This window comes from Trichosurus vulpecula, chromosome 3, assembly GCF_011100635.1.
Source record: "Trichosurus vulpecula isolate mTriVul1 chromosome 3, mTriVul1.pri, whole genome shotgun sequence".
Classification (NCBI taxonomy): domain Eukaryota; kingdom Metazoa; phylum Chordata; class Mammalia; order Diprotodontia; family Phalangeridae; genus Trichosurus; species Trichosurus vulpecula.
The window spans coordinates 13,082,467-13,109,655 of record NC_050575.1 but is presented as its reverse complement, the minus strand read 5'-3'; the positions used below and the strand labels follow the sequence as shown (position 1 = coordinate 13,109,655).

The 27,189-nt window shown below is 42.0% G+C and overlaps 2 protein-coding genes across 4 annotated transcripts in view; one reads left to right on the top strand and one right to left on the bottom strand.

Annotated features, from left to right (window-relative positions):
* WDR25 (WD repeat domain 25) overlaps positions 1-1,272 on the bottom strand; it is a 291,474-nt gene extending 290,202 nt beyond the window's left edge. Inside the window, exon 1 of one of the 2 annotated variants that reach the window (XM_036752218.1) lies at positions 1,211-1,272. The gene's annotated coding sequence lies outside the window, so the exon portion shown is untranslated. The remainder of the gene's footprint in view (positions 1-1,210) is intronic. The other variant, XM_036752219.1, reaches the window with a different exon arrangement.
* A 209-nt stretch (positions 1,273-1,481) lies between these two features.
* Positions 1,482-27,189, top strand: part of WARS1 (tryptophanyl-tRNA synthetase 1) — a 42,968-nt gene continuing 17,260 nt past the window's right edge. Inside the window, exons 1-4 of one of the 2 annotated variants that reach the window (XM_036749252.1) lie at positions 1,482-1,589; positions 16,947-17,149; positions 23,442-23,655; positions 25,832-25,940. In XM_036749252.1, coding sequence (XP_036605147.1) covers positions 17,036-17,149; positions 23,442-23,655; positions 25,832-25,940 — 437 coding nt within the window. In that variant the 5' untranslated portion in view covers positions 1,482-1,589; positions 16,947-17,035. Of the gene's footprint in view, positions 1,590-9,071; positions 9,124-16,946; positions 17,150-23,441; positions 23,656-25,831; positions 25,941-27,189 lie in introns of those variants that run through there. The other variant, XM_036749253.1, reaches the window with a different exon arrangement.

Genomic DNA, 27,189 nt, shown 5'->3' with positions numbered 1-27,189 from the left:
TCTTTTATATTTTTCCAGATTTGGCCCTCAAGCCATAGTTTGCTGATCCCTGTTCTAGACATCCAGAATGAAATATCCAATAAGCAGATGGTACTGTGGGACTCAAGCTCAAGAGAATAGACTAGGACTGGATACATTGGTTTGCACAAAGTTAATAATAGCATTTCTGATGCAGGGAGGTGGTGTGGGAGACAAAGCGCACAGAGAAAAGAGGGCCCAGGAAAAAGGCCTTGGCACCACCAAAATAAGGTGTAAGGTACAGATGATGAGCTAGCAGAGGAGACTAAAAAGGACCTGTAATAATTTTTATCCCCATTTTATATATGAAGGGAAGTCAGTGGCTAACACTCAGCCATTAAGTGACTAAACCCACTGCATGTATCTTATTTATACATTAAAGGGGGAAGGGAGGAAGAAGAGAGGCAAAAGGAAGAAGGGGAAACTGTGGGAAGGGCAGAAGAAAGTAGAAAAGGGAAGGAATGAGAAGAGGAAAGGGACAAAGAGAAGGGACAAAGGAAGGGGGAAGGACAAGAGCTTGAAAAGGGTCAGGAATGGGGGGAAAGACAAGGGATGGAGATGAATGCATGGAAAGGGGGCAAAGATGAGAAAGCAGCTGGTAGGAGCCGCAACTAAGTTAGGGTGCAAGAAGCGGACGAGAGAAGCAAGGAAAAAGAAGAAACACAAAGAGTGGGGAGGGAAGAAGAGGAATAGAGAGGGAATTAGAATCGAGGCAGGAAAGAGATGAGCACAGGGGGTCTAGGCAGGGGACAGAGATGAAGGAGAGTAGCACTTATATTGCGCTTTAAGGCTTGCAAAGGGTTTTCCAATCGTGATTGTTTCATTTGACCTTCACAATAACCCTGCCAGATAGCTATCCCTACCCACTTCACAGATGAGAAAACTGAGGCCAGGCAGAGGCTCCGTGACATGCGCAGAATCACACAGCTATCGGGGCGTCTGGGGGAGGATTTGGCCGGGGGTCCGCAGGCTGATAAGGCCGGGGGACAGAGAAGAGCGAAGAGAGGCCGGTGTCCGGGAAAGGAACACGGCTGGGGGCCCCAGGGGCAGGGGCTGAACTAGTGAGAGGAGCTGGGGCGACGGGAAGCGACAGAGACGGGGACCGGAATGGGGGTCCGGGAGGCAAGGGACAGGGGGCTGGGGCGGAGAAGGGACCCACGGACCACGCTACCAAACCCTGTCTCACCCTCACCTTAACCCCCAGCCTCAGCCCCAAGGCCCGGAGCCGGATCTCCACTTCACCGGAAGCGCTCTGTCCTTGGGCCTCGGGGTCCGGGTACAACCCTTCCTCCGGAAAGGCCCGTTCCGGCTCTCCACCCGGGTGCCACCTACACAGGTGGGAGCGGAGGGCGGGGGAAGAGGGGAGGGGCCTTCCCGAAGCCGCGGAGCCTCCCTCCGGCCAACTAGGCCCCGCCCCGCCCCCGCTCGCCCAGCCAATCGCTGGCCGAGCGGCTCCGGAAGCTGTTTCCGGCCGGACCGCAGCGCGGGTGCACGCCCCGGCCTCGCTGTCACTGAGGCCGGCGGCGGCGGCAGCGGCTGCGGCGCTGGGACCACGAGCCGGGAGGGACCGAGTGAGTCATGGCGGGGGTGCGGGGAGGGCGGGGAGACAGGGGGGCGCGGGGAGGCCGGGCCTGGATAAAGGGCTGAGCGCTGCCGGGGTCTCCCCACGAGCCTGCCCCGCCGGGACCCCCGGGGGGAGGGGCGGGAGGGGACCGTCCGGCCAGGGCCACCGCCCGGCCCTCGGGGAGCCCCCGAGCCCCACCTGCTCCGCTGCCCCGGCAGCCCCGGCTTTGCAGCCTCGGCCCTCGCGCCTCCTGCTTCTCCGCATCCTATGGGATAATAGACCAAAGGCGCTGCTGATATGACAGCTGCTAGGATCATCTCGTAGCGCGATGCGGTGGAAAGAGGACTGGATTGGAGTCGGAGGGCCTGGGTTCAAATTATGACCTCGCCACTTACTGCCCTGTGTCCTTGGACGAGTCACGTTGCTTTTCCAAGTTTCAGTGTCCTCATCCACCAAGCTTCGGGTGTTGGACTCAGTGCCTCCGATGGTCCCTTTAAGCTGTAAATCGATAATCATCTCTTCCCCTTTGTTTTATTCCTCTTCTTCCCCCTCCCCCCTATCTTTTCAGTCGCCTTATTTCCTTGCCCAAGCCAAAGGTCTCCCCTGACATCGGTGCTGGGGCAGATAGGTGGGACCGTAGATAGTGAGTGGGGCTTGGAGTCAGAAAGACTTGAATTGGGATCTTATCTCTGACACTAGCATTTAGCCTAGTGCCTGGCACATAGTAGGTGCTTAATAAGTGCTTCTTTACCTGACTGTAAGCAAGTCCTTTAACTTCTCTGTACCTCAGTTTCCTTATCTACAAAATTGATGTACTAATAGCACCTACCTCACCAGTAAAGGGATTTACAAACTGTAAGGTATTTAAATGCCAACTGTTGTCATCAATTATCATCGTCATTATCATTATTATATCTTCTTATTCTATATTAGTCCAAGAATTTAAAATAATCATTTCCTCCTTACCAAAGTCTGGGATTTCATCAGTTTCTTAGCTACTAGACAGTATGGAAAGGTCCCTTCCAGTCCTTGATTCTGTGACCTTCCATTCATCCCCACCTACCCCTTTTCCCTTCTCTTTCTTTTCCCCTCCAGGCTCTGGAATTTCATCATCTTCTCCTCTCTTTGTACCCTGGAACTTTATCTGTTGTTTTTCCTTGTCTTTCTCCCCAGTCCTGAATCTCCAGCATCACTTTCCCTTGGACCATAATTCTCCTTCACAACAAATATTTATTCAACTTCCTTGGTATCTCTGACACCCAAGTATAAAACTGGAGAAATGTGACTAATAGCTTCCCCCTGAATTCAAGAGACTAGCTAAGTGTTACAGTGGGTAAAGGTCTAGATCTGGAGTCAGGAAGAGCCGAGTTCAAATCCAACCTCAGACACTTACTGGCTGTGTGACTCTAAGCAAGTCCTTTTCTTCAATTGTAAAAATGGAGATGTTAACAGCACTTACTTTGCAAGGTTGTTGTGAAGATCAAATGAGATATTTGCAAAGCCTGTTACAGTGCCTGGCGCATAGTAGGTGCCATATAAATGCTTATTCTCTTCTCCTTCATGAGGGAAAACTTTCTTACACATAGAACTACCCAAGAAGGGAATTAACCACCTCAGCAATAAGCTCCTTTTTACTGGTAGGTTTTCCAGTGAGGACTACTTTAAGGAATATTGGAGAGGGAATCCCTGTTCAATTCAGTTCAGTGATTCAGGCATTGATTAAGTCCCACTGAACAAGGTGCCATGTTGTTGTCCCTGTGCTTAAGGCACTTGAATTCTAAAACTGGAGGAACACAGCATGGACAAAGATAAGTTCGATACCAAGTAACTTCTGCAAAGAGCAGGTACTGGCACGTGGTAAATCAGGAATGGCTTCAGATACAATGTGCCACCTAAGACACGGAGGCAGGAGGGCATGTATTCCAGGCAAACAAGGCAGCCTTAGCAAAGGCACAGAACTGGAAGATGTCATGTTCTGGAGGCAGGCTAGCACAGAGGAAAGAGCGTTAGTTCTGGAGTTAAAGAGCTGGATTCAAATCCCACCTTTAACATTTACTCTCTGGGTAATTTTTCAGGAAGTCATCATACCTCTCTGGCTTTCAGTTTCCTCATCTGCAAATTGAGGGAGTTGGAATAGATGATTCTTGGGCTAAACAAAAACAGGGCAGCAGATTTGACCCCTTAAAGGATTGTAGTTTGCTAACCTCCCTTCTAGAGATATCTCAAACTCAGTTGTCCAAAGCAGATTTTGTTATCTTCCCCCTGCCAATCCTCCTCTTTTGGGGGCCCTGCTAACTCCAAATCTATGATTTTGTATCAAATTGGAGGTCTCTATAGTAGAGCAGCTTGTCTAGAACATGGAATGAGTGAAGGGGTCGATTATCATCTTTATGCAGATGATCCTCAAGCCCAAGTCTCCTGAACTCCAGTCCCACATTGACAGCTGTCTACTAGACATTCCTGCCTGGAGGTTCTGTTAATAACTAAACTTAAAATATAAAGATGTAAACACAAGAGTCCAGAGAAACCAAAAAAGGTACAAATACATTTTTATTTGAGCAGTTGGAAAGAGCTGTATAATGATGTTCCAGTATTCTAATGGGGGGGGGAATTAGTGTATTATAACAATAATAGTAATTAACACTATCTCGCACCTTGAGGTTTACAGAGTATTTTATAAATGTTACCACATTTGATCCTCAAACAAGTCTGAGGAAGAGCTATTATTATCCCCATTTCATTCATGAGGAAACTGAAACAAACAGGTTAAGTGGCTTGCCCGATGTCATACAGCTAATAAGTATCTGAGGCTAAATTTGAACTCAGGTCTTCCTGTCTCCAAATCCTATACTCTATTCACTGGGCTTTATCCAGGGGCCACCTAGTTCTCTGAACGTCTCTTCGGAACTTTAATGTCTTCAAGGATTATTGAAGAAAAACAGAGGTCTTAAGATGTGGATTGGTTCTATTCTGACGGTTTCAACAGGGGATAGAGAAGATTGGGTAAGAGAAAGAACATAGTAGTATAGAAAAGAGGAACTGGAGTGAGAGGACGTGCTATTTCTTATAATTGGGGTATATAAGAAGAATAGCAAACATGGAAGGAGTGGACATCAGATGAATCTCTGAAATGATGCTACACACACAATTTGGTATAGAACTACAGCAAACTCAACAGGAAAACAGACAGGGCTAGGGAAGAGGGAGGGGGTTAAGAAGGAGGTTAATACCAGGGAGAAAATAGTCACAAGCAAAATAAAATTCCTGATTCTGCAGAAAAGACTAAACTGGCCAGGGAGGAAAGCTAGAATCTAAGGGATAACTTTAGAGTGCCTTTTGAACAGTTAGGGAATGGCTACACAAAGTGTGGCCGATGAATTTGATGAAACATTCTGCTATGAGATATTACAAAAGAGATTATTTCAGAGAATCCTAGGTAGGGTGAATGATTAAGAGTGAAGGGAGCATAACCAGAAGAATTTATACAAGGACATGGTTACATGGTAAAGAAAAACAACTTTGAAAGACTTGAGAATTTTGATCAAATCAATGGCCAAATTATTTCTCCAAAGAACCTGTGATAAAGCATGTTACCTGCCTGTCAACATAATGAGAAAAAGGTAAAGAAAGAGACCTAATTGGACACAGCCATTACTTTGATCTATCTCACTTGACTGTGCTTATTTGTGACAAGGGTTTTCTTTGTTGTTCTTCAGTTAGTGGGAGGAGGGGGGAGGTAGCAACTATGATGCTAAGAGACAGAGATGCAGAAGGCCATTCAAACTTTTTTTTAATGCACAAACAAGAACAGAAGTTGAGAAGAAAGCACAGATGAGCAAGACGGTTTTTGAAAGTAATGGGTTAGGGTTGGGCAAGATGTGACTGGCAGTAGGATAAGGAAGCAAGGATTCAAAGGTAGAAAATAGTGTGTTTATTTGAAGTGTTTAATCATAAGATCAAGATAATAATCAAAGTGAGAACAAAGTAAGGGTGATAAAACTTAGGAGAGGGGGTTGTGGAATGACTGAGGTCTTGGAGAATAGGGTTAGAAGTCTGAGACAAATGGATATGTAGTTTCTAACTGAAGAGAATGGCAAGGTATTTGGAGACACCCTGTTTCCCAGAGCTAAAGCCCAGCCAGGAGGCTGTACCCTGAGCTCAGCATAACAACAGTCCTTTGCACTCTGGATTTCAGCCACAGCCAAATCCCAGAATTGTTTCCTAATACCAGGTGTTCTCTGAGCTTGGACAAGCACCTGCTGTCCCCATGTTCTAGTCCTAAGGCCCTGCTGTGAATCAGACTTATCACGTTGCTGTTATCCCTCATTGTCAGGGCTACAGCTCCCTACATATTGAGATCTTCACACACTAAAGTGGGTCTCTCCCATGAGGGGCAGGATTCCACCACATGTGTTCTTCCTTACAAGCTGTTTCCCTCACTTGAAAATTAATAAAACTTCTGTTTGTGTCCTAACTCTCCTGTCTCTAGCCTGCCCTTTTGAGTTCCAGATATTCCCAGGTTAGAGGCCAGTTACAGTCCAGTTGATAAGAAGAATTTCAGAATTCTAAATCATGGAGGTAGAACAAGGGTATACCCATCTCTAGGGACAGCTAAGGTAAACCAAAGGTGTCGTTCATAGTTATTGAGGAGGTTGGTGAACTGGGAGGCTGTGAAAACCAAGGTGATATTAACATAAAATCCTTTGGTGTCATATGTCAGCTGGACTGAACTGGCCTCTAACCTATGGATGGCCAGAGCTAAACATAGTCCACCAGAGACAGGAGAGTCAGGAATCAAACAGAAGTTTAAATTCAAAGTGAGGGAGATGGCTGGCAAGCAAGGAGGAAACAAGCCACATGTGCCAGGGCCCCAGCCGGAGTGAAGGGACCTGCCTTAGTGTGGCCAAACCTTGATGTTTATACTTGTGTCTAGACAAAGAGTCAAACAGCGTAGTATAGCAATAATGATGAGGCACAGCAGCAACGGTGAGGCAAGGTTGTCTAGTGACAGGAAATCCATTCAGAGCAGGACTTCATGTCTGGACCTCTTGGTGCTTGCCCGAGCTCGGGAACCATCAGTTCTGTGATTTAGTCACAGCAGTGTTCATCCAGAGGGTGAGCACAAAGGATTGTTGTTATGCCAACCTCAGGGCACAGTTTGCTTGCTAGGTCTTAGCTCCAAGAAACAGGGTGTCTCCTAATATCTTGACAGACAGTGGGGCTGAAAGAAGAAGAAGGTTGTAAGCCAGTTAATCTACTCCTTCAGGTCAGTCACTAAGCATTTATTAAATGCCTACTATGTGCCAGGCACTGGGGATACAAAAAGAGACAGAGACAGTCCGTGCTCTCAAGGAGCCCATAGTCGAACAGGGGAGACAATATGTAAACAGCTATGTACAAATAAGCTATATACATGATAAATTGGAAATAATTAACAGAGACAAGGCAGTATCGTTAAGAGGGATTAAGAAAAACTTCCATGTAGGAGGTGTGATTTTAGCTGAGACTTGAAGCAAGCCAGGAGGTGGAGGTGAGGAAGAAGAGCAATCCAGGCATGGGGCATAGCCAGAGAAAATGCCCAAAGCAGAGAGCTGGGGTATCCAGTTTGTGAAACAGCCTGGGGTGGAGGGAGCGGTGAGTGGCTAGGCTGTAAAGGGCTTTGAACACCAATTGGAGAATTTTGTATTTTATCCTGGAAGTGATAGGGAGCCACTAGAGTTTATTGGGTAGGTAGATGTCATGGTCAGGCCTGTGCTTTAGGAAGATGACTTTGGCTTTGGCAGCTGAACGGAGGATGGACTGGAGTGGGGAGCGACTTGAGGCAGACAGCCCCATCAGCATGATGTAGAAATAGTCCAGAGATAAGGTGATGAGGGACTGCACTAGAGTGGTGGCAGTGTCAGAGGAGAGAGGAGGCATATGCAAGAGATATTGAAAGGTGAACAACAGGCCTTGGCAACAGCTTGGATATAGGGAGTGGGGGCAGGGGTTTGAGAGATGAGGAATGAAGGTGACACTCAGGTTGTGAGTCTGGCCAACTGGAAGGATGTTGTTGCCCTCTACACTAGCAGGGAATTTAGTAGGGGTGGAGGGTTTAGGGAAAAAGATAATGAGTTCAGTTTTAAAAATGTTGAGTTTAAGATGACTACTGGACAGTTGGAGATTGGAGGTCAACAAGAGAAGTTAGGGCAGGATAGGCAGATTTGAGATTCATCAGCTTAGAGATAATTATATTCATGATGAGGTCACCAAATGAAGTGGTGTAGTGGGAGAAGAGCACCTAGGACAGAACTCTGAGGGATACCTGTGGTTAGAGGGTGTGATCTAGAGGGGGATCCAGCAAAGGAGACTAAGAAGCTGCCTGACAAGTAGGAGGAGAACCAGGAGAAAGCGGTCCTGGAAACTTGGAGTGAAGAGAGTGTCAAGGAGGAGAGTGATCAACAGTGTCAGAAGCTGCAGAGAGGTCAGGGAGAATGAGGATTGAGAAAAGACCATTGGATGTGGCAGCTAAGAGATCATTGGTAACTTTGATGAGAGTAGTTTTGGTGTAATAATGAGATCAGAAGTCAGACCGAAAGTAGTTAAGAGAATGAGAGGAGAGGAAGTGGAAACAACTTTTGTAGATGACCTTCTAGGACAAAAGTGGGGGTGAAAAGATCTACTGAGGGTCTTTTGAGGATGGGGGAGTTACAGGCATGTTTCTAGGCAGAAGGAAAGGAGCCAGTAGAGAGAGAGAGATTATAGACAGGTGATTTGAGTGGGGACATAACAGAGAAGACAGTCCGCTGGAAGAGATGGGATGGAAGGAGATCACTTGGACAGGTAGAGGGATTGTCCTTGGTAAGGATAAGTCCATCTCTTCATGTGAGACAGGAGGAGAAGAGAGTGGCAAAAGGCATTTGAAGGCTGGAAGATGAGGGAAGAAGAAATGCTCATGTACAGGTTCCTTCTGAGGTTCCTACTAAATTCCTAGTGCTTCCCTCTCTTTCCACCTCTCTTTTCACCACGATTCCTCCTTTCCTCTTACATACATGAGACACTGATACAGAAGTTTCAGTGGCGAAAACAGGGAGAAAGGTATAAGATCTAGAATAAGCTAGGTAATAACAGCTTCATTTCAGTAGAGCTTTAAGGTTTTATAAAACACTTTACCCATTTCTATCCAATGAGATAGGTAATATATTATTATCCTCATTTTACAGATGAGAAAACTGAGGCCCAGAGACATTGAGTATGGGTTACTTACATGAGGTGTACTAGGTCTTGGATTGCATGAGCCAATCCTTCAGAAAATGTAATCATCCCTATTTCATCAGCCAGGCTAGCTCATAAGATAATCTTTGTCATCAAGAAGGGAAGCCTGTAGCTTTCAGTTTTGTTTAAGTATTTCTCAGCAATACGGTAGTTTCCAGTAACCCACTTCTGACCCAAGTAGGAGGAAGGCGGGGTTCAGGAAAGAGTTTAAATTAGGAACTGGGAAGGGATTGCTAGAACATCTCCTGCTATAGCCTGGGTCTGCAGAGTCCTCCTCTTCTGCTTGGGTCTGTATTCACATTTTTTGCTGGTAGTTTTAGCTCTTTTTATTGCATGTAAATTACCTTTTGCCAAAGTGTTAGAAAACTTAAAGAGGGAGAGTGATGCTGCGGGGAGCAGTCAGGAGCCAGAGCATGTCAGCTTCTTGCACCCTTAAGTAAGAGAATGCACTGGCTTCTGTTGCTGCTAAAGTTGTCATCAATACGGAGAATCTAGAAATTAGTATAATATTACTGTGCATAAATATATAGTGTCTTTGTTTCTAAGGCTTTGGGGTGGTTGTGGGGGGGTGCCAATTCATCTTTGTGTGGTCTGAGAGAGCAGAACTTAGGAAAAAAGGAATAGTTTTTAATTGAATTTTGTTTATTTCAATCAACAAATAGCAATTTAACCTCCCACCACCCTGCCAAAAAACCCAGCAACAACTTTGTAACAAATATTCATAGTGAAGCAAAATCAGTTCCTTCCTCAGATATATCCAAAAAGGTATGTCTCATTCTGCACCCTGAGTTCATGACCTCTTTGTCAGGAAAGGACCCGTTGCTTCATCATCGATCTTCTGGAATCATAGTCAGGCATTGCACTGATCAGAGTTGTTTGGTTTTTGCAGTGTTGGAAAGGGTAGAAGGTTTAGGGAGGTATATTTCAGCCCAATAGAAGAAAGAACTAACAGTTACAGTCATTCGACAATGGAATAGGCTGCCTCAGGAAGCAGTGACGCTCTATATCATTGTAGATCTTTAATGGAAAGCTTGCTCTCCACTTGCCAGGGATGTTGTAGAGATTTATGCCTCACAATTGGATGCGATTGACCTTAAAATCCTAGAAATGTCTAAATATTTGGAGTTAGAAACTCAAAGTCTCTACCTTATTTTTGTTGATTCTACCTTCTTAGTAAGGAGAATTTGGGCAGCATTACACTTCCATGATACTGCATGAATGTATTTTTTACACTACCTTCCAATTATTGTGAATAAAATCACTTATCTACCTTTTTATAAGAGCATGTTTTATTACATGAAGGAAAAAAAACATGTGGAAATAGAACTTTTTTCCCTTTTAGTGGAAAAATGACTTTTTGCTAGATTGATGTGAAGTAATAGAAGGTACACTGTCTTCTGGCGTCTATGCTTAGGTAGTTTTATGACCTCTTCAACTTCTCTGACTTAAAGTGTACAGTGTAGATAATGATACTTGCACTAACTATCTCACAGGAATGTGGCAATAGAAGCATTGTGTAAAAGCCTTAAAAGCTTTGTAGAAAAGTCATTATTAAGGGAGACATAGGTCTAGAAATATTAGCCATCATCATCATCACTGTTTAATTGGAAGGTTTGGTTTCTTGCCATATTCTTTTCTTGGTGGTAGCCTGTGATAAAGAGAATTGTGGTTCCCTTTGTCTTTGTGAAAGACAAGCTCTTTATTATGTTGATGTTAGAAACCAATCCCCATGCTAGACGTCAGGGGAGAATGTTACAGCCTTAAAACAGGTTTGTTTTTTGTGGGGGGGAGGAGGGTTGTAATTCCCCCTTCTGTAAAGTCTCTTGGCACTGCCTTTGATTCCACCATGGGGCTGGGATGATGAGGGTGGCTTCCATTTTTGGCATTAAGAAATTTTCCTGAAGCACCAGTGCTCTGGGTTATACATTCTGGTGCTGCCCTGCACCTCTTTTGTATAATTGTCATATCTTGTTGATCTTGCTGAGATATAATTTATATAAAACTCAGCAATTTCCTTGTTTCTTTTTTTTCAGTGGTTCTCTTTTCCTCAATTCAGCAAGTTAAATTTGTACTCTGTTCTAGGCACTGGAGATACAAAGCCAAAATATAAGACAGCCTCTGCTCCAAGAGCTTACTTACATGTTACTAGAAGGAAGATAGCAGGTACACAGATAAGTGAATAAAAAATGTGTCCTAACCATGGAAAATCAGGAAGGGCTTCTTATAGAAAATGGCACTTGGGCTGAACCTTGATGAGAGCTAGGATTTCTGAAAAGTGGAGGTGGAAAAGAGGAGCATTTGTGACCTAAGGGAGAGCCACCCAGACAAAGAATCAGGAAGTGGAGTGTCATGTGTGCCAGCAGCTAGTAGGCAAGTTTGGCTGGAATATAGCATGTGTGAGGAAAACTACAGTGTAATCAGACTGGAGAGAAAGGTTATACGGGGCTTAGGAGAGTTTATATTTTGGCCTCCAGGCAAGAGGAATCTATGGAAGCTTCTTGAGCAGGAAAGTGACTTAACCAACACTCAGCATTTAGGTCACTTTGAAAGAACTACTACTCAGACTCACCTCCACCCTCCCTACTCAAAGTCCCAAACTAACAACCTAATTGCTCCTACCATCCCCTCTGATGCCCTCTCCGCAAAACTGGGAAGCTGTTCTGCTGCTGTTAGACAGAAGCCTTTGGAAAGCCTGCATTTGAGATTTAGACCAGATTATTTCCTTCAAGTTGTAGTTCTACATAATTCTGTCTCTAATGCTTCTCATTTATTAGCATACTTTCATACTTAGAATAACATCCATATATACTTATTCTCAAATAAGGCACTTTTTTAGTATGTTTATAAATATATTTTAGGATATTTTAGGAGTATCAGTTTGGCAGCTGTGTGCTGGATGAATTGTGTGAGGAAGAGGCTTAATGCAGGGAACCCAAAGAGGAAGCATTTGCAATAATGTAGGCCAGAATGGTGAGGGCTGAAATGAAGGTGGCTGTGTTGTGAATGGAGATAAGGGGGCAGAGGAGATGCTGTGGAGGGCAAACCACCTGGCAACCAATTGAATGGAGGTAGGAGAAGAGGTCAGTGAGTGAGAGTGAAGCATCAAGAGTGACTCCTGGACTGGACCTTTTGCAGAAATAAGGAAGTCAGAAGGAGGGATGGTTTAGGAGAGAAGATAATGAGTTCTCTTCCTCTTTTTCTCTTCCTTCTCCCCACTGAAATACTGTTCTTAGGATGGTAAGAGTCTTAGTGAACTCTAGTCCAGAATAATCAGGGTCCTTGAGAACAGGAACTGGGTTTTGTTTGGTTTTTTCCCTTTGTTTGTAACCCCTAGCCCTTACCACAGGGCCTGGCACATAGTAGGAACTTCATAAATGCTAGTTGACTGACTCACTGCCAGTCCATAAATAAAGGATTAACTATTTGTTTAATGAAAAAATAGTATTTTATTTTTAAAAGTACTTTTCAGCTTCTTTAAAGATATAGTGTGATGTTCTTTGATAATGAGTTTATTTAGCTTGGGCTTTTAAAACCACCAAAACTTTCACATGAAAGGGATTTTTAATTGAGTATTTCAATTGTGTTACTTCAGACAGCAATATTTGTTGAACTACCTTTCCTTTGGAGGAGGTCAAGAAACTACATTAGGGCTATTAGAAGCATTTATGATTTATTAAACTCTCAAGAAAGAAACAATCAGGGTAGAAAGAAAGGAAAAAGATTGAGAGGAAGAAAACTGAGAAACAAGAAGAGAAGAAAGAAAAAGTGAGGAGAGCAAGTAGAAACCTTCTTTACCTGTAATTTCATTGCTCGATTGCTGTATTTACCTTCCTTCTAACCAAGTGAAACTGCCCTTTCTGGTCTTGTCTCACAGGCACTGTCCTCCTCTCCAGCATGTTAAGAGTGGCCCTTAGTTGGTTTACAAAACTTAGGGGCCCTCCTCCATGACTTCATGGAATTTCCAAGAGTTTCCTCTTGGAAAAATAATTTGGCACCTCGCCATGGCCTCAAATAGAGGCCCACACACCCTTTGTATGTAATCAAAAGACTTATGAGAAATTGAAAGCTAACTCCTCAGGAACGGGTAGAGACATTCCAGCTCTTGGACAAAGGAGAATAGACACATGAGGGGGTTAGGCTTCTGATGCCCCTTACCAGGACAGGGCTTAGAAGTCACTAAGAGAAGAAATTCAAGGGGATTGAGAGCTCTTCTGGTTAATGTCATTTTCTTGATAAAAAATGTTATTGTGAAGGCAGTGTTCAGAAATTGGCCCATTATTTTAATTTCCTTAATTGACATTTGAGAATGGATAAATTAGCCTTCTTCTGATGCCTGACCCAGGAGTGGCGGTAACTCTGGATGTGTATGCCAACAAAGCACAAGCTCTGGGAGATCCTACCAAATTAATAATAATGCCAGCTTACAGTTAGGCAGCACTTTAAGGTTCGCAGAGTACATTACCTACACCGATCCTCACAATTCACTCTGTGAGGGAAATGCCCACTTTATAAATGAGGAAAGTGAAGCTCAGGGTCACATAGCCAGTCATGGGCCCGACAATAGATCCTCCTCCAAGAGCTATCTTAGCTAAGCCTGGCAGTGTTCATCAACAGAGGCTGGCCATCAGATGGTGAATCTTTGGGCAGTATCATTTGTGGAATCACACAGAAAGGTCTAATCCACTTATTAGAATGATCTGATAATGATCTTTCCAGCCTATTAAAATCAGGTGACTAGAAAAAGAATTCTAGTCTACCAGGACATAAAATGTGAAAGTTACCTGTGCCGCCCTAGGCAAGTCACTTGATGCTTCAGTTTGTTCAACTATAAATAAAAGGAGTTGGATCAGGTGACCTCTGAGATCCCTAGCAGTATCAAATCTATGATCTTATGAGCTATTTGGATGACTACAAAATTCGTTTTCTTTTGGTTCCCAGCAGTGCCTCTCATATAGGCAAGATTTTTAATAGGGTGAGGTTAATAGTGTTTAACCCATTACTTGAATGTTAATATAAGATGAAGAAAAGAAATCATGAAGTTGTCCATTTTGAAGTGAATAGTCTAGTAAAACCAGGCAGTGGAAAAATAAGAGCAGAATAGGGGAATAAATCGTGTCATTATAGGTTTGGGGGGATCTTTTCTTCTGTACCACAATATAGGGATTTTTAGCCAACATTTTCAGAGTTAAGAAGGAAATAATTACTAATAGATTGTACAGAGAAACCTTTTCAGGGGGTACAAAATTCAACAAGATAGCATTGATAATAAAAAAGCTATATGCAGTCCCCAATAATGTCATTTAAAACACAGAATGAAATAAGGAACTTTTATCAGCTGGGAACCTCCAAGTACCTGGGAATATTGCAGCTGTCTAGCAGAGGACACCAAGGCTTGTACTTTTTTCACTTCAAAACACATGAGGAACCCTAAATGCGCCCAAGGAAACAGAAAGAAAGAGCAAACACCCATTTGCTATGCATGTTTGACTTCAGAAAGCTTAAGTTTACTAAGGTATCATATTAACTTGTCGTACCTAGAAAAACTGCTCTTGTTTCTAGAAAAACAACTGTAGTGTTCAGAATAGTCTGTAGGTAAATGACGTCTGGATTTTCACATAATTTTAAACTAATGTTTTTAATTAGTCTAAGTATATACAAGTATTATGATGATGCACAGTAGCAAAATTTTTAAATTTCATTGGAAGATATGTTGAACAATAGACCACATATTTTGATTTGCCATTTTAGTGAGAGCTCTGGGGTAGCTGGCTTCCTTTTTACTAAAGCATTTATGTAAATTTCTATGCTTGTAGGCTGGCCACATTTTAGACAGCCCTGTTTTAAATAATAGACTTAGAGAGTTGGGAAGGACCTCATAGAGCCCAAAGTGTGGCATCCTCATTTTTACAAATCAGAAAAATGAGTGGCACCTTCTCCCCAAAAAAATCACGTTTAAAATCATGTATAATAATGCTGAGTGAGCGGAGCAGAGCCAGGAGAACACTGTACACAACCACAGATATATGGACTCCGTGAGGACCAACCCTGACAGACTTCGCTCTTCTCAGCAACACAAGGTGCAGGTACAACTCCAAAGGACTCACGATGGAGAATACTGTCTACATCCAGAGAAAGAACTATGAAGTTTGAATGCAGATTGAGGCACACTTCATGCTCGCCTTTTTCTCTTCTCTTTTGTTTTTGTTTTTGGGGGTTTTTTTTGGTTTGTTTGTTTGGGTTTTTTTTTGGTTCTGTTTCTTCTTTCTCATTATTCATTCCATTGGTCGTAATTCTTCTCCACAACTTGACTAGTGTATAAATTAATTCAATGCAAAGTCATTAGTGGTAGCTATATGAGATTCCATGCCTTCTTGGGCAGGGGGGAGGAAGGGGAGAAAATCTGGAACTAAAAATTATGTAGAGCCGTCTGTTGTAAACTAAAAATAAAAATAAATTAAAAAAAAAATCGTGTATAGCACCGGCCCTGGAGTCAGGAGGATCTGCGTTCAAATCCGGCCTCAGACACTTGACACGTGTACTAGCTATGTGACCTTGGGCAAGTCACTTAACCCCAATTGCCCTGCCCCCCCCCCCAAAAAAAACAAAGAAAATCATATATACATTTTATCACCTTTTATGAATAAATTATATCATATTCAAATTCCAAACCTATCTCATGGTATTGTGTATTAATAGTTTTCACACATCTAGCTTATTAGCCTCAAGTTAGGGTAAAATTCTCACTTGTCTGCTTTAGTGCACTAGTCTTCCACATTTTAAGTTACTTTTATGAAAGTTCTATAACACCCTCTCACCCCTTGCTCAAAGATAAAGATCAGAACTCCTTACCACCATTCTATGACTGATCAAAAGAATAATAAAAACATCAGCAGGCCCTCTTCTCCTTATGCAGAAAAAATAAAAAGTGCTACAATTTAAATCTCTGGAACCTTTCCAGTGTCACAGATTTGAAATACTTGAAGCCCTCCATTTCTAAAAATATCTTTCTTGCGCGGTTGTTTCAGGCAAGCCCAAGACTTTATAACTTTTAAAAGACCCAAGATTTTTTTTTCAATAACAAATTAGCTTCTTATTCCTGCAGTTACAAATGTATCCATTTTTGTTGTCAAATATAAGGTACCAAATGTGCAATAAAATGTTTCAAAAAAAAAATTTACCTCTTATTTCCCTGACAAAATTGAGGCTATTTGATGAACACTCCCTCTTCTTCCACCTCGTCACTTCAACTTCACTCAAATGTATTTCTCTACTATCTCTTTGTCCACCACTGTCATTCATGAAGAGGTGGCCTTTTTCCTTGCCAAGGCAAACCCTTCTTTGTGCATCCTTGATCCCATCCCTTCTTTTTTCTCCAGCAGATTCCCCCTCCATCATGCTCACTTTCTCTAATCTTCAATCTCTCCCCAACTCCTGGCTCCTTCCCTGCTGCCTACAACAGGCTCATTCATTACCATCCTATCCAAAAAAATTCCCTCACTTGGTGTTACCTTCCCTGCTAATTATCATTCCAGATCTCTCCTGCCCTTCTCAGCCAAACTCCTTCAGAAAAACCATCTATACTTACTGACCACACCACACCACACCATTAAACTTGATAGCCCTTTGAAGTTAAAAAAATTCAGCTCATCACATATGTGGCAGGTAACATGCCAGGGGATAAAGATGCAAGATGGATATAATACGAGCCTTGATCTCAAGGGGCTTAACGGTCTAATAGAGAAGAGATCCAAGTACAAAGATAATTATGGTAAAAAGGAAAGTATGAGGTAAGGGCAAAAGAAAGAGCTAGACAGACAAAACACTATGAGAAATTGGAGGAGGGAGAACTTCGGGGGGGGGGGTAGGGTGTTAGAGAAGGTTTCATGGAAGAAGTGTCATCTGAGTTGGAAAGGAAGACAGTGGGTAGCACATTTCAGAGATGGAACATGGTATCAAGGGGTTGGATTAGATAAGCTTTGATGTTTCTTCCAAATTTAATATTGCATATCGATATGCTTCTTTGATATCTGAGTAGATCAAAACTTTGAAAGGCAATTATTAAGCCAACAACAGTGAATAATAACTTTTCTATCTTCTCTCTCTTTTCTAGGCCTTTATTTTGTTCTTCTGACCTACTGAGTATAATCGATCAGCTGTTATCCTGAAGCACTTTAATTTCACAATTCTAAGCTGTGGAAAATGGCCGACGTTCTGAATGGCGAACCACATCCTTCCACTCCACAGGAGCTGTTCAAAAGTATAACAGCACAAGGAGAAATTGTCCGATCGTTAAAAGCAGAAAAAGCACCAAAGGTACTTTGGAATTCTTTGCCTGTTAATCTTAGTTTCTCAAAAAAGTTTCTTTCTAGTTGTTCCATTACCATCTGGTGATTGAAATAAGTTGTTGTTTGAGTTAGGAATGATTTGCTCCCCTACAATTAACTCTGTCAAAACACTAGAATATTACTTAATATGCTAGAAGAGGCCGCAGTTTTTCAACTTCCCTTGCCAGTGGCTGCCTCTGTAGCTACTAAGTTTTTTGTGTTGTTTTAACCTTATTAAGTACTTAAAATGGAGAAGGCACTTAGCATCAGGAAGACAAAGACAAACAGTACTTTCTTTCAGAGAGTTTACATTCTACTAGTGGGAAACAGTGTGTATAATAGAAGGAAGTCAAAGATTATTTGACCAGGGAAACATCTGGGAGGATCAGGAAAGGCTTTAGTAAGAGGGAGCATTGGAGATGGACCTTGAAGGAAAACAAGGAGTCTGAGAGGTGAAATTAATGCCGGAGGCCATTCCAGAAATGAGGACTAGTTTAGGCAATGCGCAGAGGCAGGAGAAGGAATGGTGAATTTGGGAAACAGCTAGTAAGTCTAGGCTGGCAGGAATGGGGGGAAGGGGTTGAGTGAAAGGCAATAGTGTAAAATAAGACTGGGAGGGTAGGTTGGAGCTAGATTGTCGAGGACCACAATACCTTGTTAAGGGATCATTAGTGTGGGGAATTTCCAGGTTAAGGAAAATCGATGCACATCAGCCCATAGAGGATTGCCTTTCTCAGAGTGTGGTCCCAGGACCCCTGGGATGTGCTAAAGGTAAAAACTTTTCCTAATAATACTAAGATACTTTCATTTCCAATATGGCAAAAATTGACAGATATAACCTACCTTCCTCAATTTTTAAGAATGAAAAAGGGTCCTGAGACCAAAAAGTTTGAGAACCATTTGCTTAAAGCATTGAGAGGTTAAATGACTTTCCCAGAGTTGCACAACCCCGAATTGTCAGAGTTGAACCTAGGTGGTCCCGACCACTCTAAGGAACTTGTATTTTAGTCTAAAGGCAATCGGCAAATACTAAAGATTTTTGAAAAGGGAAGTAAACAGCTTTTATGTCCACTTCCCCTACTTTTTGGTCATATAATGTTTCTTTCCTCATTTTGGACTATAAAATGACATTTAATTCCTGGTTCTTTAACCTCACACTGTCTTTTCCTCACCTCCTGCTCTGTCCTCTAAAGGCCTCTCTGCTCAGCTTTTTGAATGAGGCTAGAGTTCTGAATTTGAACTTTAGAATGAATCCCTGGGTTCAGATTCCCTCTCTAACACAGATGGCCAATAAACATTTATGAAGTGATTCCTTTGTATCAGGTTCTGTGTTCAGCACTGGGGATATAAAGAAAGACAAAAAACAGTCCCTGCCCTCAAGTAGTATACATTCTAATAGGGAAGACAATGTGTAAATAACTAGGTCCCTGCAAGATATATACTTAGTAATAAGCTTAGAAGGTGTGTGACCATGAGCAAAGTGCTACCTCTCTGGGCTTCCATTTCCTCATCTATAAAATGCGTGTGATAATTACCTGTGTTACCTACCTTGTACAGTTGTTTTGAAGCTCAAATGAGAAAATGTATGTAAAAAAACTTTTCAAACTTTAAAACTCTATAATTCTATATAAATGCCCAGTGGTATTATTAATAATAGTGATAATAATGAGAGGCAGTAATGTGTGGAAAGAGGCGTAGTGTATAAAGAATTGGCTTCAGAGCCAAGAAAACCTAGGGTCAGGTTCTTCCTCTGACATAGACTGGCTTTGTGACCCTGGGCAAGCCACTTGACCTCTCAGTGCCCTAGGAAACACTCCAAGATTCTATGATGCTAAGGAGGCATTGCCTTACATTGGTAGACAGAATTGTATACCAGGAGCTCATACGGGACTGAAATCACAGGTGTAGCCCCGATCCCTATCCCTGATGCTGTTATTGTAAAAAAGGCATTGTCGATGGCGCACTAACTGTGGGAAATCTCACATACCTGGAAAGGCAGCCAGCCGGTGGGGGCCCATTGTGAACTTCGTGTCTGAGCCCCAGGAGCCAGCTAGACTAGATCCAGGTTTGATCTCACTACATAGTGACATCTGCTGGGGCGGGATCTCTTCTCTGCATGTGCATCCTCAATGTCCAACATAAGAAAGGCCTTTCATGTAGTAAGAGGGATCTAATAAATGCTTTTTGAATTGAACTAGAAAAATAGATATTCTTTTCTGTCCTTTGTTTCCAGAGCATGGAAAGACTTTGCTAAATTATAAGTCCTGAAAGTAAGGAAAGAGCCAGACTTGGAGTCAGGAAGACCATGGTTCAAGTCCTACCTCTGACACTAGCTGTGTTGCTTTGGGCGATTCACTTCACTTCTTTGCACCCCGGGCCTTTTGCTAATTAAGGCTCTAAGTTGCCAATGCTTATTGGTAGAGGGAGTTTAAACCAGGAGTTCCCCACAACAGTGAGATCTGGACTAAAGTAAGATAAAGGCGCAGCTTTAAAAAACACAAACATGTCCAGATTTGGGTGTTTGTGTTTTGGAGAAACATTTGGGTGCCTTTGCAGTGCTGATTTTTACTGTTTTGCTGCCCTGTCCCACAGATGAAACATGATCGATGTTAATAAATGTTCTTGGCTTATAAATGGCAGCGAATACAGTCGTTTTGATAATGTTAACGTCTGCAGATGACGCTAAAGGCTGTGCAGCACAGTATGTGGTAGCTTTACGCAGTCTATTCCAAATTAAATAGAGGAAAGCAGACTTTCTGGTGAAATATCATTTGTATTGGACTTAGGGACATGTGTTGATAGGGGTGCATCTGATGTTCTGTGAATTAATTTCACACAAATGAAGCCAGCTGGGAAGACCTGACTCAGGGAGCCATGTTACTGCCATTTTCAACAATTAACTAAATCCTATTCAAGCTACAAATAAACAGCTTTTTACTTTCTCTCAAATTCTCTTTTTTTCTCTCTCCACACTCCCTTTTCTTTCTTTCTCTCCCATCCCTCAAACTGTCTTGTCAAACCAGCCTCCTCGCCAACCTTCTTCTAAGTCTTTAACTTTCTTTTGGAGAATGAAATGTCAACAAGCCTCATAATTAAGTGGAGTTCTGTATATGTAAAAACAAGACAATCTGCCCACAGATAATTGAGGAGATTTGGGATATTCTAGGAACTTGAAAAATGATTCAGAATGGACTAATCGTGTCTATTTTAGCCTTTAGAAATAAAAAGTAACATTTAGGTAGACACTACAGTGTAGTTTGGATGGCGTAACTATATTCACCCAAACTATTAGGACAGGTATTTATGTAACTAGAAAAGATGCCACTTTTAAAACAAGAGGTGGGGCTAAATGATTTCTTGCAGTCTCTCCCAGTTCTAGCATTGTAAAATTCCATATCATTACATTCCTCTAAAAATAGTCCAAAGTTAAAAGAATAGTATATATTTGAACAAGAAGACTTATCCATTTGGGTAGAAGGAAACTGGGCTATGTATTTTTCTTTTTTGTAGTCTGTGACCTAATCTCTCAAGACCAAGTATTTAAGTGTAGCTTTAGTGGCTGACTAATAAATTTGACCTATCTCTTTCCAAAGGCAATAATATGATTTCCTAAGAAAAAAACTTATAATTGATTTTGAAACTCTACATGAGAAAATTTTACTTGCCTAAAGCTGAGTACCCATCATTAACTTTGAACTGATCTTTGTTCACAACACAAGGACCTGAACTTTTTCTGCCCTTTATGAATTTTAATAGTACTGTGCGTTCCTATTTTGGGTAGTAATTATGGGAGAAATTACCATAATTCTATGTCTCTACCACTTACATTATATGCACATATTTTCAGCAGCTACATGAAGGCGTACTTTGCTGCCTTACTTTGCCTGGACCAGTGACTTTTTAATCCATTATCAGTAGAATGTCAGCATCAGCCCAGAACACAAGTTGGAGAATTATCAGTGGATCGAGCCAGAAACTTGAATTCCAGCTATATTAACTGTCATGAGTGTCAGTCAGTCACCTTACTGTCCCATTTGTAACATTTCCAACATGTAATTAGTGATGCCCCATTAATCGAGATATGCTATGGTTTGTTGCTTGTGGTCCCTTGTATTCAGTTCATAGCACACAATAGATTTTTTTTAATGTAACAAACTTTTATTAAACACTATATGTAGGACACTGTTTTAGGTACCAGGAGTGAAACAAGCCCCTTGCCTCATGGATCTCATGGTCTCATAAGAGTAGGTAACACATTCGTAAATCAGTGTAATTCAAAAGAACACATTTGTAGTACATTTGAGAGATGCAAAGTTCTATGTGAGATCAGAGGAAAGAAGGCCGTTACCCACTTTGGGGAGCAGAAGAAACCTGCTGTTGAGCAGATTGGACTTTAAAATCGGAATTCAGCAGGCGGAGGTGGGGAGGGAAGAATCATTAGAGACAAGAATAAGGAAAGGCAGGGGAATTCAAAGCATGTTCTGGGAACCAAGAGTCCAGAGGGACCAAAGCAAACATCAAGGGAGATAGAATGTAGACTCAAAAATCCCAGGATGTAAGTCATTGCTAATAGTATCTCACTGAATAAGTGGGTGAGTTCAGTTTAACAGCTGATCGCCAATGACTCTAGACTATAAACAGTCTATCTGGCGGATGAGATAAGGAGTATACACACGTAATGTCAATACCAGTTAAAAGTGAGATCAATAGCAGAGAAGATTAGACACTTAGGCCATGTCTTTATGGAAGGCAATAATATTTTTACAGCAGCAAATTCAAAAGATAATTTTCATTTTCCTCTCTACTTTCTCCTCAAAATTAACCGAGCTGCCTCCGTACATCAACGGTAGTTCAGATGAAATAGGCAAGAAAACCTGATGCATTTGGAACAGAAGAAGCAAACAAATTACGATTTATGCTGATCGTTTTTTCCAATACAGAAATTAATGGGACCCTATTAAGGAGATTAATTGTGAGCCTCCTTAGTCGTCAGCAGGTTTGGAAATGTCTGCAAATCATCAACACTGCCCTGACCATCTAAAAGCATATGGCTGCTTTGTCCCGATGACGATTGGTATGGCATTGTGCCACTGGGTAAAATATATTGCAGCATAGATTTTAGCTCTCCTTTGTCAAGTAGATACTTTCAGTGAGGTCCTAGGACTCATAGTCTCCTGAAATAATTCCCATTTTAATGCCCACGTTGATCACACTTTTTACTGAGAATTTCCCTTCATTTGTTAGACTTAGAAAAACAGTCCCACTCTTCACCATTACTTATTAAATTGGACTTAAATCCAATATACACCTATCACTAGTTGCAGCTATGTGGTACAGTGGATAGAGTACCAGGCCTGGAGTAAGGAAAATCTGAGTTCAAATCCAGCTTCAGACACTTACTCGCTGTGTGACCCTGGGCAAGTCACTTAAAACCTTTTTGCCTCAGTTCCTGATCTGTCATATGGGCACGTACTCAAGAAGGAAATGGCAAACCACTCCAGTATCTTACCAAGAACACGGTCACGAAGAGTCAGACATTTCTGAACAGCAACCGCAAGGTCCCTTAAGGCAGACAGGAAATACAGATAAAATCCAGGCCTTACCTTTAAGTTGCTCACAGTTGAGTAGAGAAGTAAGATACCTGCACAAATGATTATTAGACAAAATAATAATGTAAGTGTATAAGAGACATCTAAGCAAAGTACCATATGAGGTCTGAGGGAGGAAAGTTTATTATAGCTATGGCTCTTTGGCCTCAGGTAGCTGTGTGACCCTGGACAAGTCACTTAATTGCTGTCTGTCTCAGTTTCCTCCTCTGTATAATAGGGATAATAGTAGCATCTGCCTCTCAGTGTTGTCATGAGGACGAAACGAGATAAAATTTGTAAAGTGCCTTCCTAACCTTAAAGAGTTGTGTGAACGCCAGCTATCATCATTATTATTATCATGTGGGCAGGCTTTCTGGAGAAAGTGGCACTTGAGTTGGAATGGAAAGAATGGGTAGAACTCCACAATCAGAAATAAAATGCCCGGCCTTCCTGGTCAAGAACTCGTAGGTCAGGTTCCAGAAACAGCATCAGAGAGGGTTACAAAAAATGTCATTGCTATTTAGAAAACATCATTAAGTGTTCATTCTATGCTAGGTACTAGGGGTAATAAAAAAATGTTAAGATTTGGTTCCTTGCCCACTTGACTTCCACCTGTGCTAGAAGAGGCTTTCTCTACGTGGGACATGTTCACAATTAAAATGGTTTTTTTTTTTTCCATTTCCTTTTTTTCAGGATGAAATTGATTCTGCTGTAAAACAGTTATTGTCCCTAAAAATAAACTACAAAGAAGTGACAGGACAGGATTATAGTGCCGATTCTCCTCCCACAAACTCCAGACCTAATAGGAGCGGGGAGCCTGGGACCACTGAAGGCGAAGAGGATTTTGTAGATCCCTGGACTGTGCAGACCAGCAGTGCCAAAGGCATCGACTATGACAAGCTCATAGGTACCCTCCATTCTGTTTGCTCTGGCCCCACCCCACCTCTTGCTCCTGCCATCCTCCTTCCCGCTTTTTGCCTATTTGAAGAGTGCAAATGTTTTTGTTTTTGAAATTAAGTTCCTAAAATTGTTTCAAATTCACAAAGATAATCATCAAGTTCCGGTACTCTGGGAGACTGAGGAAGTGGGCCGAAAGCGCCTTTTGTTATTCGGGGTTAAGTTACCACCTCTTCTATTACCTCAGCTAGGCATTTCGATGTTCCCATTTCAAAGGCTAAAATAATAGTTGAGCGCATTTCCATAGTACTTTAAGGTTTATTTACAAAGCATTTTCTTCACTACAGCCTTATAAGGTAGTTATATCTCCATCTTGCTGGGAAAGGAAATCAGCATTTCTCTAGGGCCTAAGATGTGCCAGGCTCTGTGCTAAGTGCTTTTTAGTAATATTATCTCATGGGAGCCTCACAACATCCCCATGAAATAGGTATTGCTCTCATCCTCATTTGACAGTTGAGAAAATGGAGGCAGACAGAGGCTAGAGTCACTCAACTACTAAGTGTCTGAGGTCAGACTTGAACTAGGTCTTCCTGAGCTTAGCTCTGGGCCACCAGCTTGCCTAAGAGGAAACTTGAGCATCAGAGAGGTCGAGTCCACTGTCACACAGTGAGTAAGTGTCAGAGTTCAAGTTTGAACTCAAGTATCCAGGTCAAGCATTCTTTCCCACTGTGCCACGAATGGGATACAGCCTCCGTAAGTCCTGCTTACCCGGAGGCCTCAGGGGCCAGGTGTCCAGAAGCAGCAGTTCTTTGTTCTTATCAGCCCAGGGTTGGCACGGAAGGTGAATTGTTTGGGTGTTTTGGTTTTTTTTAGCCAAATCAGCTTCCCAAGCCTTCTGCCCAGGTGTGGAAGGGCTGTGATGTTCATTCATTCATTCACTGGAAGAGGAAGCGTTTGCAGATAAAGTATCTTGTGACCCTGAAGTACCAAATGAATGTTGACAGTGGGCAGTCTGGATGTTACGTGAACTCGCCTGAGCAGTTCTGAGTCTGGACAAAGGGTGATTATTTCTAGTGTGCCATGCCGGCAGTTTTCCCTCTTCCTTCATTTCTTGAAGCAGTGGTATGTGGTGTCACCTCTCTGCAGCTCTCCTCTTGTGGAAGTGAGGCTGTGGCAGATCTGCCTCACAAGAGACTAGAGGAAAGCATGGTGGGAAAGGGAGTAACCCAGACACAGCTGTAGCCACCTTGTGAAACTCCTCACATGAGAGTTGGAGAACAATCAAAGAAAAGTCTTTCAGAAAAGGGACCACTCTGAGAAAACTAATGACCTTTACCTTAGACGGGTCATTCCTCTCCTGAGCCTCAGCTTTCTCATCTATAAAATTGAGGATAATACTGTTTGTGCTACCTCCGTCATGGGAGTTTTTGTGAGGATCGCATGGGATAAAGAACATTACAAATTTTATGAACTATTTACCTCTGTCTATAGCTGTTATTATGGGGGACATAAGAGCCCAGGACAGTTTTTAATACATAGTTTGTTCTACTTTACTATTTGATCTCTAAACAATATTCTTATCAGTGAGACCCAAGCCATTTGCTAAAAGATAATCCCTTTTTTGAGGTAGAGAAGAGTGACCTAAACCACCACCAGGCAGATAGCCGTCTTATTGTTTGTTAGTTGTTGATGGCAGGAAGCTTGGGTGGAATCAGGTTGTGAAAGAATAAGGTAGTCTTGGGGCTGACCTTTATGGAACCCATTTTTACCTTCCTGGCTTTATTTCATTACTGTCCTTCACACAGTCTCCATTTCTACCAAACTGAACTACTCATGCTACCCCAGTCTCATCTTGCTCTCCCCCAACTCCATGCATTTGTACCCATTACACTCCCCAAAATTCCCTGCTTCTCTCCCCAGGAAGAGAATATTTCTCATTCTAACTTGCATTATGGTTATGCAGGTTAATCATTCAGAATACTCATTCTATGACTCATTCCCCTCACAAAATTGCAAATTTCTTGAAGATAGGGATAGTATTATTTTTAATCTTTCTGTCATTGGTATTTTTCACATAATGTAAATCAAATTGAATTAACTTAATTTGATTTCTAGGTGCAATGCCAGTTAAGGAAGGGGTTTTTTTTTTTTTACTAATTTTTCTGTTTTGTTTTGTTTTTTTGTAGTTCGGTTCGGAAGTAGCAAGATTGACCAAACACTAATAGATCGAATTGAGAGGGTCATAGGACAAAAACCACATCATTTCCTGCGTAGAGGCATCTTTTTCTCTCACAGGTGAGACTTTATTTTCCCGTGCACCTCTTCATTCCACCTGTTCTGTCCTAAAGAAAGAAAAGCACATAAAATATGTGTCATTGCCCACCTTTAGCATTTCCCATATACCTAACTAACCCTTGTATGGTCTTTTTCCTATTCTGCGAGTTAGCTATAATAATTAGAATAAAAAATGTGGAGAAAAAAGGGAACAGAAATTCCATGAAGCGAACACAGGAAAAAAGGAAGCATTTTGATTATAGTGGCTTGGATGATACTAATTTAAAGATTACCTTTCACCCAACATGCTACTGTGGTAGAATCAGCAGGACTCCACTTTAAAATCCCCAAATTCCTGAATTAGGAGGGAATTTTTTTTATGGAGACAGTGTGGTATATTCAGAAATCCTGCTGAGCTAGGATTTGAGCCTAGGTAACAATGTTATTTCTCAGTCCTGAAATCTCACCATTATGTGGTAAATACAGTATAATTTTTTTTAAAATATTGAACCAAATCACTAGAGGTCCATAAACTGAAGCATAATACAACTCTTATTAGCTGTCTTAAACCCCAGGCCACCAAAAAGACCAGGAGAACTTGTTTAAACCTTGTCCTATATGTGGAATAATTCCTGGGTGTGCCTCATTCTCATCACCTTGAAATAAAGCTATGGAGCTGACAGTGACTGTGAGTTTAGTCTGGCCCTGTGAAACCAGCTACCTGGTATTTACTAACCCAGATACCTAGCCAGAATGCCTTACCGCCTCCACATCTACTACTCTAGTATTTGAATTAACAAGCCACTGCCATGTTGATGCTTCACTCAGTCATGATGGGACCCTCTAGGGAAGAACCCTTATCAGCTGATTCTTTCCCCATACTGTGCTTTAAATCATCCTATGATTTCAACTCACCATCAGTGTTTCACTTGCGCCAACCATTCATAATCCCAACCAACAATCCCAACAGTGTTGCCTTACGAAAGGCTTGTTCTGATGCCTCACCGTGGTATGGAGATGACCCTGGGTTCTTAATGGCTGCTGTCAGATTGCAAGTTCTGATATATCCTCCCAATCTAGAAAGGCTTAGACTACAGGCCCAGCCATAGATGGTGTTGTATCTTGTCCAAGGAACAGCCAAGCTGAATTCAGAGAAGCTCGTCACCATATTGACTTCAAGGTGATGAATTTTTCCAACAAAAACTACTCTGCAAGACTACTAAGCCATTAGAGTGATTTCAGCTTATATAGATCAAAAGAATACCCACAC